At 41.8% G+C, this 13,906-nt stretch overlaps 1 protein-coding gene across 1 annotated transcript in view; it reads right to left on the reverse strand.

Moving 5' to 3' along the window:
* LOC127582839 (sodium channel protein type 4 subunit alpha-like) overlaps window positions 1-13,906 on the reverse strand; it is a 158,187-nt gene that overhangs the window by 43,329 nt on the left and 100,952 nt on the right. Inside the window, exons 11-15 of the mRNA XM_052038404.1 lie at window positions 11,517-11,792; window positions 9,794-9,920; window positions 4,947-5,185; window positions 3,458-3,631; window positions 1,561-1,917 (exon numbers count right to left, since the gene is read on the reverse strand). Coding sequence (XP_051894364.1) covers window positions 1,561-1,917; window positions 3,458-3,631; window positions 4,947-5,185; window positions 9,794-9,920; window positions 11,517-11,792 — 1,173 coding nt within the window. The remainder of the gene's footprint in view (window positions 1-1,560; window positions 1,918-3,457; window positions 3,632-4,946; window positions 5,186-9,793; window positions 9,921-11,516; window positions 11,793-13,906) is intronic.

Raw genomic sequence — 13,906 nt, forward strand, 5'->3', positions numbered from 1 at the left:
CTCTAATGTCACATTATCTCTTACTGACCTATCCTGCTAGCCTGCATCATCACTGTTTTCTTTCTCTTTAAGTTCCCCTCACAAGAGCACAACCTGCACTCCACCCTGCTACCCATTCTCCCACCCCTGCTATGTAGATTAAAGCCTATTGACAGTCCTAGTAATTGGTTCTCTGGGACACTGCTCCAATCCTGATTTAAGTGAAGCCTGTTCATGTGGAACAGCTCCCACTTTTCCCAGTACCCATGAATTGAAACTCATTTCTCCCAGAACAATCTTTGAGTTGCTCATTCAATTTGATGTTGTTTACCAAAAGTAATTTGCATGTGGCTTAGGTAGCTCTCCAGATATTATTACCTTTGTGTTTTTTTTTGACTTTGCCCCTAGCTGCTCGCAGTTTTTTTTCAGTAGGACCTCATTCCTTGTCGTATCTATGGAATTGGTTCCCATATGGACCATGACAACTGGATCCTGCCTCACCAACTCCAAGTTCTTCTCCATCCCTGAAGAGATGTCCTCAACCCCAGTGTAATGCAGATATCCCAGGACAATGAGACACAACAGAACCAGGCAAATTGAGAGAGCATTTAGGGAACACTGCTTAAAACAGAGAGTGGTAGATGTGCAAGCTTTGCTCCCACATAAATCATAGATTAATTAATAATTTCACATCTAAGATCAATAGACTTTTGGATAAAGATATTAAAACATGAAGTCAAGGTGGGTGGATGAAGTTAGGATATAGAAGAGCCATGATATCTTTAACTAGCAAAAACAGACAAGTCTGGGCCATGTGTTCCTATATTAAGACCTTAGATAAGAAAGGGAAATGAGAGATATCATGGGATAACTTATTTCCTGATTATCGGGACTGGCTAGATAGAGTACACCGGAATTTCTGGCCCAGTATATTCCTACACAATTCTTTTGATTTCCTTTATTAACAATAGTTGACATTTGATTCTTTATGAATTTATCTTGCAATGCAGGCTGTTGCATCCCACCTAGAGAAAATCATAATACTATTTAACCTATCGGAAGCTTTTGTATGGTTAACTGCTTAATTAGTCAACACTATTAGTGAATCTTCAGCTTCATTCTGTCAACAAATGGTGCCAAGAAAAATAACTCAGTCAAGGTGGAAGATAACTGTATTCTTGAAAGATAGAGAAAAGGATGTGTTAAGCCTCACTACGTGGTGAGAAGCTACAATTATAAAATTGTTACCCTTACTTTCAAATTCCTCCATAAATTTGCCCCTCCCTTTCTTTGAAACTTATAACCCTCCAAAATTACAATGTTCTTTGGTTCTTGATGTTATTTTGTTCCACCTCCATTTTTCCAGGACCTAAGTGCCCTCCCTAATCTTCTCCACTTCTATGGCTTGGTTTGTTTTATTTGATAATGGACTTTAGGATGCTTTATATCATTAAAAGCTATTTGTTTGCTGTTGCTGTTTTGTACCCAATGTCAAAACTATGTCATTGGAAACCAGACCTTTGGTTCAAACATTCCACATGACTGAAGCACAGGGAAGATTAGAAAGAGAGCAAAACTTACCACCAGGTTACCGATCACCATAACCATCATGAAAACGATAAGGCACATGGGTTGTCCTGCTACCTCCATGCAATCCCACATTGTCTCGATCCATTCTCCGCAAAGGATGCGGAACACGATGAGAAATGAATGGAAGAAGTCATTCATGTGCCAGCGTGGAAGTTCGCAGTCATCTGAAATCTTGCAAACGCATTGCTTGTACATCTTGCCAAAGAGCTGCATTCCAACCACGGCGAAAATGAAGACAATGATGGCCAGGACTAGTGTCAGATTGCCCAGTGCTCCCACTGAATTACCGATGATCTTTATCAACATGTTCAGAGTTGGCCACGATTTGGCAAGTTTGAAAACCCTCAGCTGGAAAGAGTGGGGGGGGAGGGGGGGACGATGATCGGGGGTGGAAGCAAATAAAGTTCAATTTTGTATTCTTACTACAGAAATAGCAGACTCATAAAAACAGCTACAAGTACATTTAACATTCAACATGAGAACCAGAATGAAGAAACCTTTTCTGTCCTTTTGTGAAATATTAAGCATAATTCCAACAATCCAAAGTGAAGTAAATTACAGCTCTATCAATGGAGAGAGAATCATCTCACTTACCTCACAGCTAAACCCTGTGTGCTCTATGCTTGTTGGAGTTAATTTGACTAAAATTATGGGGCTATTGATGGTAACACTTTCTTAGTTTCATGAAAGGGAAAAAGTCAATCAGTTCATCCAGCTCAGCTATTCACATTTACCATTTGCCATTATCTAGTAAGATGCTCAAAAGTTTGAAGCAAGACAAGAGCTTAGTTAGGATTTCACCAGGTGCTGGGAAAGCTGTTATTCCATCTTAAAACTAAACCTATACTTTTGCTCCATCACTCCTGGCCTTTGTTGCCTCGTCAGGTATCTCCAGGAAGTATCTGGTTCATTGCCTCCCTCGCTGTGCAGGTGTCCAGTACACAGATGTCTGTATTGTCACTAGCTACTGATGTCCTGGTGCTCCCAAGGCACTGCTGAAGGCCATAATAATGCCAGCAAATGATGAAAATAGATGCTATGCTGAGCATTTTATTGACTCTTATTATTGACCTCATAGGAATGATTCCAAACTGTTGCATTGAAAATCCAAACACAGAAATGAGCACGCTTGTTTTGTGACCCATCATGTTGCTTATCAGAATGATGTTTAATGTTACATTCATGTAACAGCCTGAATTTTGATAATGTGTTCTCACTGTATGATGCTTATCACCAGATTACATATATATATATATATATATATATATACAATATTTTCCTTCTTCTGCTCATGCATTGAGTCCACCACGAAAGGTAAACAGATTCAGACTGTAACTATACAAGCCACAAATGGAGCTTTCTAGTCATCTGTCAGGGATTGCATGGGATTAATTGTACAGTGCCAGCTGTGGCTCATTTGGTAGCTCATTCACATGTTATGGATTCAAGTCCCTGTCCAAAGGACTGACCTCAAAATTCTACACTATCATTTCATTGCAGTATTGAGGGAGTACTACACTGTTGTAGGTACAGGCTTTTGGATTAAAAGATTAAATTGAGGCCCGTTTTTCAACTCTTAGATGGATTTTAAAAAGTCCTTTGAGATTCTTTCAAGGAGGAGGAGGGAATTTAACCCATTGCTTATCACTCAAAGGGATCATCTGGTCATAATCACATCACATGGAAGTTTACTGTATGCAAATTGGTTGCCTTGTTTCCTTCACTGCAATAATGATTAGATTTGACAAAAAATAAATAATTGATTGTAAAACTCTCTGGGGTATCCTGAAGCTGTGAAGAATGTGATATAAATGGAAGTCTATCTTTGTCATTCCAGCTAGTTTTCCAGCTAGTTATATAATGTACAGGCAAAACTTGTGATACAAACCAATCTGAATGAACGCAGCACCGACAATCCTTGTACATTCGCCAGTCCTAGCTCTACCAAGCTGAGAGTCACAATGATGCTGTCAAATATATTCCAGCCCACTTGAAAGTAATAATAAGGATCCAGAGCAATTAGCTTGAGCACCATTTCAGCAGTGAAAATCCCTGTGAACACCTGTCAGAAAAAGACCATGACTTAAGTCTCCATCTCCTGCACAAAGATAAAAAAACTACAGAAAATAACATTCTATTTATTGATTTAGTGAATACATATCCTTGGTGTTAAGCAATGGTCTCCCCTTCTATTGAGCTTGGTGTTTACACTGCCCCTGAGTTTGATAGGTGGACCATTCTCAACAATAGAGCTGCTGCCTCAGTTCCTGCCACCTAGGTTCAATCCTGGCCTCTGGTCTGTCTGTGTGGAGTCTGCATGTTCTCCCTGTGACCATATGGGTTTCCCCTGGGAGCACCAATTTCCTTCCATGTCCCAAAGACATGTGCATGGGTAGGTTAACTGACTGCTGTAAATTGCCCGAAGTGTATAGGTGAGTGGTAGTATCTGGGGGAATTTGATGGGACATGTGAGAATAAGCAAATTGAGATTAATGTAGAGGGATGCTTAATGGGCTCCAAAGGGCATGCTTCTGTGTTGTCTGATTCTCTGAACGTGGTATCGAACAAAAGGGTCAGTGTAGACTGATAGCCTTTGCAAAAAATGAACCGTAGGAGGAACTCAGCAGGTACAGCAGCATCTGTGGGGATAGAAGAATTGTCAATGTTTTGGGTCGAGACCCCGCATCAGGACTGAGAGTGGAGAGAGAAGATTGCTCATATAAAGAGGAGAGGAGCAGGGGTGAGACCGAGGCCAGTAGGTGATAGGTGGACTGAGGAGGGGTGAAGGATGAGGGGTAGAAGGAGCCAGATGGGGGAGAAGGAGGCAGGTGGATGATAGGTGGAAGTAGACTGGAAAAACAAAGAGACAGATGGAGCCAGGTGGGAGGAAAGGGAGGCTGAAGGCGGAGACAGAAGCTGGAGGGCGATGAGCGGGGACACAAGTGCTGGGATCTGACAAGTGAGGGAGGTGATAATGGGAACCATTAAGGGAAAGACGAAGGGCAGATGGAACAAGATTGGGGAGGGGATATGGTGGGTGAAGTGTGTGGGTGGTAGGTGGGTGGTACCCAGGAGGGGAGCGGGATGAAAATGGATGAAGGAGGGCTAAATGTGAGGTACAGGAAAGGGAACAAAAATGGGAGGACTGGAAGGAGAGAGAGAGGGAACCACAGGAGTCAAGGGCTACCTGAAATTGGAAAATTCAATGTTCATACCATTGGGTTGTAGATTACCCAGGTGGAATATGAGGTGTCTTTCTTCTTGTTTGCATTGGGCCTCATCCTGGCAGTGAGGGTGAGGCCCAATATTTATTCACCTTAACAGGTCTACACTATAAACCAGCGACTATTATCAGGGAAGGAAATCTAAATACTCACCAGATTCCCCACAGACAACATATTTTCAAAGCTCTCTGTCATGGGGTAGTGCTCCAAAGCCATAAAGAGAGTGTTCAGCACAATGCAAATAGTGATCCCCAGATCCACAAATGGGTCCATCACAATAAACTTCATGATTTCTTTGAACTTCACCCAGAGTGGACAGCAATCCCAGATTAGAAATGTGTTGGCAAATTTGTACCACCAGGGAGGGCATTTCTGATGTGCCTCTTCCAGTTCTGCAGAATAGAAATAGCAAATAAAGAACCTTCTGCATCTCCTTGGAATAAATACAATACATTTACATCAGCATGCAGGGGGTAAATGGGTATTATTTTTTCCAGTCGTCTCCATTCAGTGCAGTGCTTGAAGAACCAAAAAAAAAGTGCAACAATCTGAGTCATAGAATTTAATGCACTGGGATTTCTTACTATTTTTAGATGTTTGAGCTCCCTCCATTAACTAAAGGAGCAGGAGTCCAGTCAGTACTAAACCAGTTCTGCCAGCAAGTTAAATAGTGAGAATATACATAATCTGTACCTCAGGCCTATTTACCCACTCTTGGACATTCTATAATGTCAGCCTTAATAAATATCCATTTGTCGTGTGAAAATTTCAATCATCTCCTTTTGTACGATTCCAGATTCCTGCTAACTTTTGTATTAAGAAAATACTACGGAGTCTTGATGTGGAGTTTTGACCCAAAACATTGACAATTCCTTTCCTCCCACAAATGCTGCTCGACCCATTGAGTTCGCCCAGCAGATTGTTTGTTGCTATAAAAAGTACTTCCTGATTTTACTTCAATTTGTCCAGGTCTAAATTTATTCAGCTCCAAACCTCATAAAGGTTTGATCCAATACAGAAAAGAGAAAAGCTGATTTCCAGAGATGAAATGACAGTGAGTGAGGGTGCCCCTGATTTTGAGGCAACATTTGACCATGTATCGTTCACAGATCCTTAAAGAATAAAGTCAACACGCATCAAGAGGAAAATTCTCCATAGAGTGGAATCATACTTCTCACAAATATTGTGTTTGTTGGAGGAAAATCAGCTCTGCATCAGGAGTTCACTGCAGGAGTGTGTTAGGACAGAGCCCGTGGTGCAATTGTATTCAATAATATTCCTAGGTCATAAACTGAAAACTATTGATGTTTTCTTGTGACTGTAATGGGTTCACTTCCATTTACAACGTGGCTACAATATCTACTACTTAAAAAAAATAACTTGTTAAGGAACCTTTAACAACAATTCCTATACCTGTAGCCTCCATTGCCTCAAAGGACAAAGGCAGCACATAATAGGAACATGAGTGTTCACAACTTTCCCATTTAGCATTGCCACTGGACCACACTCCTGGATCACCCTACCTAATACCTTCACCATACGATTCAAAAAGACATCTCACTACCACCTTCTCAAGGGCAATTAAGGATGGGCAATTAATGTTGGTCTTACCAGCGATGCTCACATCCTGTGAATGGATTAAAAGAAAAAAATCATTAGGAGGGACAACACACACAAGATGCTGGAGGAACTCAGCAGGTCAGGCAGCATCTATGAAGGGAGATGAACAGTTGATTTTTCAGGCTGAGGCCCTTCATCAGGACTGGAAAGAAAGATGGCAGAAGCCAGAATAAAAGGGGTGGGGAGAGGTGGAGGAGCATGAGCTGGCATGTGGTTGGTGAATCCAGGTGGGAATGGGAAGATAGGTAGGTGTGGCGGGGGGGTGGGGGGTGGGGGGAGAAGTGGGAATGAGGTGAGAAGCTGGAACCTGGATTCACTTATCACCCATCAGCTTGTGCTCCTCCCCCTCCCCCTCCTCCCACTCTTTTTTATTCTGGCTTCTGCCCTCTTTCTTTCCAATCCTGATGAAGGATCTCAGCCTGAAAAGTCAACTGTTCACTCCCCTCCATAGATGCTGCCTGACCTGCTGAGTTCTTCCAGCATTTTGTGTGTGTTGCTCTGGATTTCGAGCATCTGCAGTCTCTCTTGTGTAATTATTATTAGGGCACTGCTTTCCAATAACCCAGAATTTCTGGTCAGCGGTGAGCTGCAAGCAGTTGCCACTGACATGCAGACAAAAATTGTACTTACCTTTACTGGTTTCCCTGGTTGGGACTTGCTGAGAGAAGCTAACTTCAACAGTCATGAGGAGGCCCTGTGCAGCAATAGAGCCTTCTGTGATGCAAATGTCATTGCTGACTGTCGAAGCTATCGAGAACTATGGATGTTTCTGAATGTTTCTGATATTCAGAAGCATTCAAAAAGCATTCAAGTTATTTCAATCTATTAAAAGTACTAACATTTTAAAAATCATTATTTAAAAGAAAAGCATATCATTAAAAGCACAACCCATTTAAATAAACTTAAACAATTGAAGTAAATCTGAAGAAACCACAACTAATTTTAGCCCCTCACTGTGGTTCTCCTCCATTGAAATTAATTGAGAAGAACTCCCGATCTTCTTTCCCTCCTTGTGGAGATTTTTTGGATGCGTGAATGCAATATCGGAGTGCAGTCTACAAATGAAACAACTGACTACGATGTTGATGCCTTCTTGCTTGTACAATAGCATAGCAGGGAGGGATAGTGGTGCTGCAGTTATTGCTAATCCACACACCTCCAGTTACCCAGTTTGATTCTAACTTTGGGTACTCTCAACATGGAGTTTGCATGCTGACCCTGTGACTGCATGTATTTCTTTTGTATATGAGGTGGATTGCTCTGGTTTCCTCCCACATTCTTAAGGCTTACTTGTTGGTTAGTTGGCTACTGCAAATTGCCCTCAGGAGAATCCAGGGAGTTGATAGGCTTTATAAGTGAAACTAGGATACAGGAAAACAAGTGATGGAATGGTAAGAAGATGAGGTATAAACAAAATATATGAGAAATACTGAATTTGTTGCCAGGTGCACAGAGAAGTGCCAGCAGGTCTGCGGATAAAGTCTGATATTTTTCTACAAAAATCTAGGCCTATAATTCGTGTGGCAGAGTTAACATACGGAAGCTTTTGAATCTACCCTAAAAGATTTGCATGCAACGTTGCCCGACTGCAAAAGTCACTCGAAAAGACATTTACAGAATTTTGCATGTTTCCCTGTCTTATTGTTCGACTCCTTGTTTGTCTTCCTGGACTTTTCCTTCTGTTTTGGAAAGACTGGGAAGAGTTTGAAAAGCCATTTTATCAGATCCAAAAGTTAAACGATTTTGACTTAAATATGTCCATGTAGCTTAAAGAACCGATATTTAACTCTCGCTAAAGCCTGCATCTCTAATAATTTTCATTCCCCCACCTCCTCCAGCTCACTGCACAACTACTAGGAGTTGGTATGAAGTAAAAACGTAACACATGCACATGACTGACTTGCTGCACATGAAGCTGGCTTTGCAAAGGTACCTACCCTTTCAAAATCCACAGGAACCAAAAATATAGGCAGCTGATTTTCTCCTCTCCCAATGAGGCCGCAAGAAACGGCCATGTGAAACCTTGCATCAGCTAAATCTTTGAAGAGGTAATGGCTTCATGGAAAATTTGGAAACATTTATTTTATTATAATATATTCCATGGACATAGACATCATTGATATGGCAGCATAATTGCCCATTACTATATCATTGAGGGCATCAGCAGTCTGCCATGGAGTGGAAGACAAGGGTGACAGTAGGCAGTCCAGGAAGGAAAGTTTATTAGTGAGCCTGTTGGGCTTTAGGACAATCTGAGACCTTCAATGGTTGTCTGATTATTTGTAGGGGATGGCATAAGTTATTTGGAAATCATATTACTGAAAACAAATGGAACAGATCTTCCAACTGAAAGCTAGCACTCACCCTGAGATTTACCTATGTAAGCCCACGGAAGTCTCATATCCACTCTTGGTGTGGTTCTGGATGGATGGTGGCATCTTCTTCCCAGCGCCTGTTAACTGTGGCTGCCCCTGTCCTGCTCCGGTAGACTGCTCATGGAATTCAACAGGGCAGCAAATCCTATCCAGAATTCCAAGCTCAAGATCTGAGAAACCTACCACTGACCCTTCACTGGATTAACCCTGGGTCCCCTTCAGTGGCTCCGGGAGAAAGTTCAAATTGTTTTATTTATTCATTTAAATCAGAGTCAATGATTTCAGCTGTTTTTTTTTGTATTTAGATATACATCTCAGCTCTTTAGAAGTAAAATTTATTTAATTTTATAATTTTTTTTATAAGTCCAGAGTGTTACTGAATGTTTCTGAATGTCAAAGACATCACACTGACAGCTTTTACAGACAGTGAGTCTGGGAGATAGGATCCCATATCCTGTCCAAAGCTGTTCTGTGTGTGCAGCAGGTTCGCTGAGCTGAGACAGTTCTGAATTGCTGGGAGTTGATCTCCAGACAGGATACTCTGCTGGGGACCACAGTGGAAGAACAAGAAACAGTAGACAGTAATTCTAGGCCAATAGACAAACTGCCCCATTGTTATTCTATCGATAAAGACATTAATCTCTTTTCCCCATATCAAATAAAATGAATTTTTTTTCAAATTCTGGAAGAACTGGTCAAGCACTAAGTGAGGATCAAATCGTTCCATCAGAGCTGTAGTGTTCATGAGCAACTTGCAGAAAGAGCTAAGAAATGAAAATACGGGAGATACTCAACGGGTCGGGCAGCACCTGTGGAGAGAGAAGCAGTGAATGTTTCAGGTTGGCGATCTTTCATCTGAACGGGGTCATTTGAGCCGAAATGTTAATTTTGTTTCTCTCTCTGTAGATGCTGCCTGACCTGACTATCTCCAACGTTTTCTATTTTCATTTCACACTTCCAGTTTATGCAGTTTTTGTTTCCATTTCAAATGTAGAAGGAGCTTACCATCCAGCATAGCATTGCTGTACACACTGGCGACACTCCCATCTTTCTTTGAGGATACTGGCTCTTCTAGAAACAGGGAGGTCCGTTTCGATCCAGGAATCTCATCATCTGCATCCCTACCAGATACCTGCAAGGGAGCAGGTACAGATTAGGAATAAGATATCGGTTGCCAACCAAAAACCAAAGCCATTGCCATTGAATGTATTCCCTCTTTGAGATTAATAATTGTCCAATGCAAACATATCAATTTATTTGAAGAACATGGATTTTGTGGTTTTGCAACAATTGGATAAACTTACTTCTTCAGTGTACTTTCCCACCAACAACACTGGAAAATAACAAGCTCCTCAGTACTCTGTTCATTAAACTTACTATCTGATATGATAAAGAGTGTTCTTGGAATCCAAGAAATGACCCTAAGCATGCTGAATAGTTTTGTAATAGCTTTTTTTATCTTTTTTTATTTTTTATTTATTTACAGTGTGGTAACAGGCCCTTCCTGCCCAACGAGTCCGCGCTGCCCATTTTAAAACCCAAATTAACCTACCCGTACATCTTTTGGGATGTGGGAGGAAATCGGAGCACCCGGAGGAAACCCACGCAGATACAGGAGAACATACAAACTCCTTACAGACAGCGACGGGAATCGAACCCCGATCGCTGGCGCTGTAATAGCATCGCACTAACCGCTATGCTACAATGCCGCCCCATACCGTACTGTACCGTGCCATAAATGTGATAGTGTTGATAGTGAGGAAGATAGTCCTAGGTTACAGGAAGATATCAATCAATTGGTAAAGTTGGCAGAGCAATGGCAGGTGGAATTTAATCCTGATAAATGTGAGGTGATGCACTTTAAGGGTAGGGCATATACAATGACTGGGAAGGCCAGTATTTAGGAACAAAGGAAAGTATTTAGGAACAAAGGAAAGTATTTAGGAACAGAGGACCTTGGTACACAAGTCCATTAAGGATGAAAACAATCTGGTTCCACCTCAGATGGTTGCCAAGACGGGGCAGGGAAATTGGGGTGGGGCAGGGAGTGGTGGTGATGTTGGATTTGGTATCTTGGGAATAAAGTTTGTGCAAGGGATCAAAAACAATGGCTTTGCTCTTTACAAAACTTGGAGCAAATTTCTGTTTCTCCTGCTTTCTGGATAATGCAATTTCTACTTGAACTTCCTCGAGTTATTTTGTAAATTAACTTGAAATTAAATCCTCTGGTTGATCAGCTGGGGTGGTGGAGGGGAGAGGGTGATGTTGGGAGTTGATGAGAATGTGGGAAGAATGAAAAGATGGGATTAATGTAGAATTAGCAGCATTAGCGTAAATGGATGGTTGATGGTCAGTGCAGACCCAGTGGGCGAGAGGGCCTGTTTCAGTGCTGTATCTCTCAATGACAATAAGGATTTACTTGCAGAAACAGTTTCTCCCCTTTCAATAGATTCCATCCAAAAGACAGAGCAAGGTGATACTTTTCATGTCTTTTTGAAAATTAATTTGAGGATGCAAGGTCCATGTGGCTGCTCCTGAAGAATTGGACTAATGCTTTGCACAATCTGAAAGCAAACCACAGATACTTATCTGCAATCTCCCCAAGCTCTTTCCCAACCATTAGTATCCCGCTGCCTAGTTCTGCAATGGCTGCCTTTGTGCCATATTCCTGAAACACATGTTCTAAACCAGTTAACACGACTAGGAAATCAATATAAAAAAAACCTACTCCATTGTTCATGTCTACTTTATTTGTGACACCAGGTGGCATAACTCTGCCATTGGGCGCTGTGCCATTTTCAGCATCTTGCGAAACAACTCCATTCACTGTAATGGCAATGCCCGGCTTAATGTGTGGAACAGTCAGAGATTCTTGCCGACTTTCTCCGTCCTCTCCTGTGCCGTGCTCATCCTCAATGGGACCATTGTGGGAACCATCTTTTTTCTGTACTCTGTCACTTGCCAGTGAGTAGTGGCTGCCAATCTGGTCTTTAGCAGATCGTAGCTGAAGGAATAAATGCACATTTCAACATTATTAGTCTTGAAGATGTCTTACCCTTTTCATGCTCCATAAAGTGAGAAATCCCAGTCCTGAGAACTGAATAAGAAACTCTGGTGCACTTAAATGGCCAAGTTCAGTGTGGCATGGTGGGGGGGGGGGGGGGGGAGGTGGGGGGGTTAATGATGCAAACAGGGGAAGTGTCTGGAAGGGAGGGTGGGGGTAGGGAGTGGTATATTCATAGAGGTTGGAGCCAAAGAATCAGAGGTTGGGTGTGACAATAAGATAAGTGGCCAGGGAGAGGGATGGAGACTGGGCATCCATTGTTGGTCTCAATAACCCACACAGGGTTGGAGATCAGAAGGATCTGAATGGCCTTAAGGGTCAGTGATTTGTTTAGATCAGAGGAAGCAAGGGGATAGAAGGGTTGTAAGGGTCCGGACTTGGGCCTCAAGGGCTCAGGAATTGTGGCTGAGTCAGATTTTGGGGTGGTAAATGGTGCAGTTGTGGGAGAGTGAGCTAGGTTGAAAGAGATAAGTGAGGCATTCATTTTATGGTGCTGCGGTGCAAAGACTTCATTGTTCTGGGAATGCACCACAATGGTCAGTCCAGGACACCTCAACCTAAATTCCCCTGAAATACTTCAAAAAGAATATTAGGGAATTACATCATCTTATGTACAACTGATGTGAAAATTATGTCAAGGTTGCAAGGATAACTGATGCCAGAAGTATCCAGTTTGGTATCCAGAGTAACGGAAATCATAAATTAACATATCTTTATTAGTCACATGTACATCGAAACACACAGTGAAATGCATCTTTTTGCACAGAGTGTTCTGTGGGCAGCCCGCAAGTGTCACCACGTTTCCTGCGCCAACATAGCATGCCCACAACTTTCTAACACATACGTCTTTAGGAATGTGGGAGGAAATCGGAACACCCGGAGGAAACCCATGCAGACACGGGGAGAACATACAAACTTCTTACAGACAGTGGCCGGAATTGAACCCAGGTCGCTGGCGCTGTATAGCGTTACGCTAACTGCTACACTACGTAATCATGCGGTAATAGATGCAGCTGCTCTTCACTCACGGAAGAATCAATGTTCAGTCACATTATCTTTAGCATGATCTTTGAAAGCAGCAGCACTCCAATTAATTGTAGCATTTTTCATAAAAGCCATCTTTCAGAAATATCTTGAGAACCAAAACTGAGTCCAAATTTCTCTCAGTCTTGTGCTCTGGACTTGTTCTTCTCTGGACCTGACTTTAGACTACATTTCATTTAGGATCCTTATTGGCCTCAGAGAAAGGTAACACAAGTCCCATCAGCCCAGGAGATCTTCAAACCCAAATTATAGAAATGAGCTGGTAACATTTATGTAAAAAATTCTATTCACTCCCTTGAAACCATTCGAACCACTAATGCTTATTTATAGTACAATGTACAAGGTTTATCCTATGAGTAACTTTATAACTGCAGCAGCATAGTAACACAGCAGGTAGGGCTATGCCTCACAGTGCCAATGATCTGGGTTCGATCCTGGCTTCTAGTGCTGGCTGTATGGAATTTGCATCTGGAAATGTATGTGGAATTTGTTTGTGACAACGTACATTTCCCCCATGCTCTGGTTACCTCCCACAACCCAATGGCTACTGTAAATAACCCCTAGTGCAGGTAGGTGTTCAGAGAATTAGGATGGAGTTGATGGGTATGTGAGAGAGAACATATTACAAGGAAATAAGTGAGGAAGTGTAATTGACGGGCCAAATGGCCTCCTTCTCTGTCTTAAGGAAATATGAGAAAATATAAAATATAACAAGCCTCTAAAAATATAGAAATAATTTGCACAGTTTTGGTCTAAATTAAAATGCACATAAAATATGCTATAATAAGACGTTTCAGTCACCTATGAAAGAAAAAAACAGTCAATTCATTATTTATTGTGAAACTGTATAAGTTTAAAGGTAGCATTATTGGTGAATAACTGGGAAACATATCCCTCTGGGTAGCCTAGATTTATGATTCTAGCCTCTCTGGAGGATACCAACAGGGCAGGTATTTGCACGTGGCATTAACCATAGGTATACACAAAATGATCATCATTGGAACCTATTC

This window comes from Pristis pectinata, chromosome 25 (genome assembly GCF_009764475.1).
Source record: "Pristis pectinata isolate sPriPec2 chromosome 25, sPriPec2.1.pri, whole genome shotgun sequence".
Taxonomy (NCBI): Eukaryota; Metazoa; Chordata; class Chondrichthyes; order Rhinopristiformes; family Pristidae; genus Pristis; species Pristis pectinata.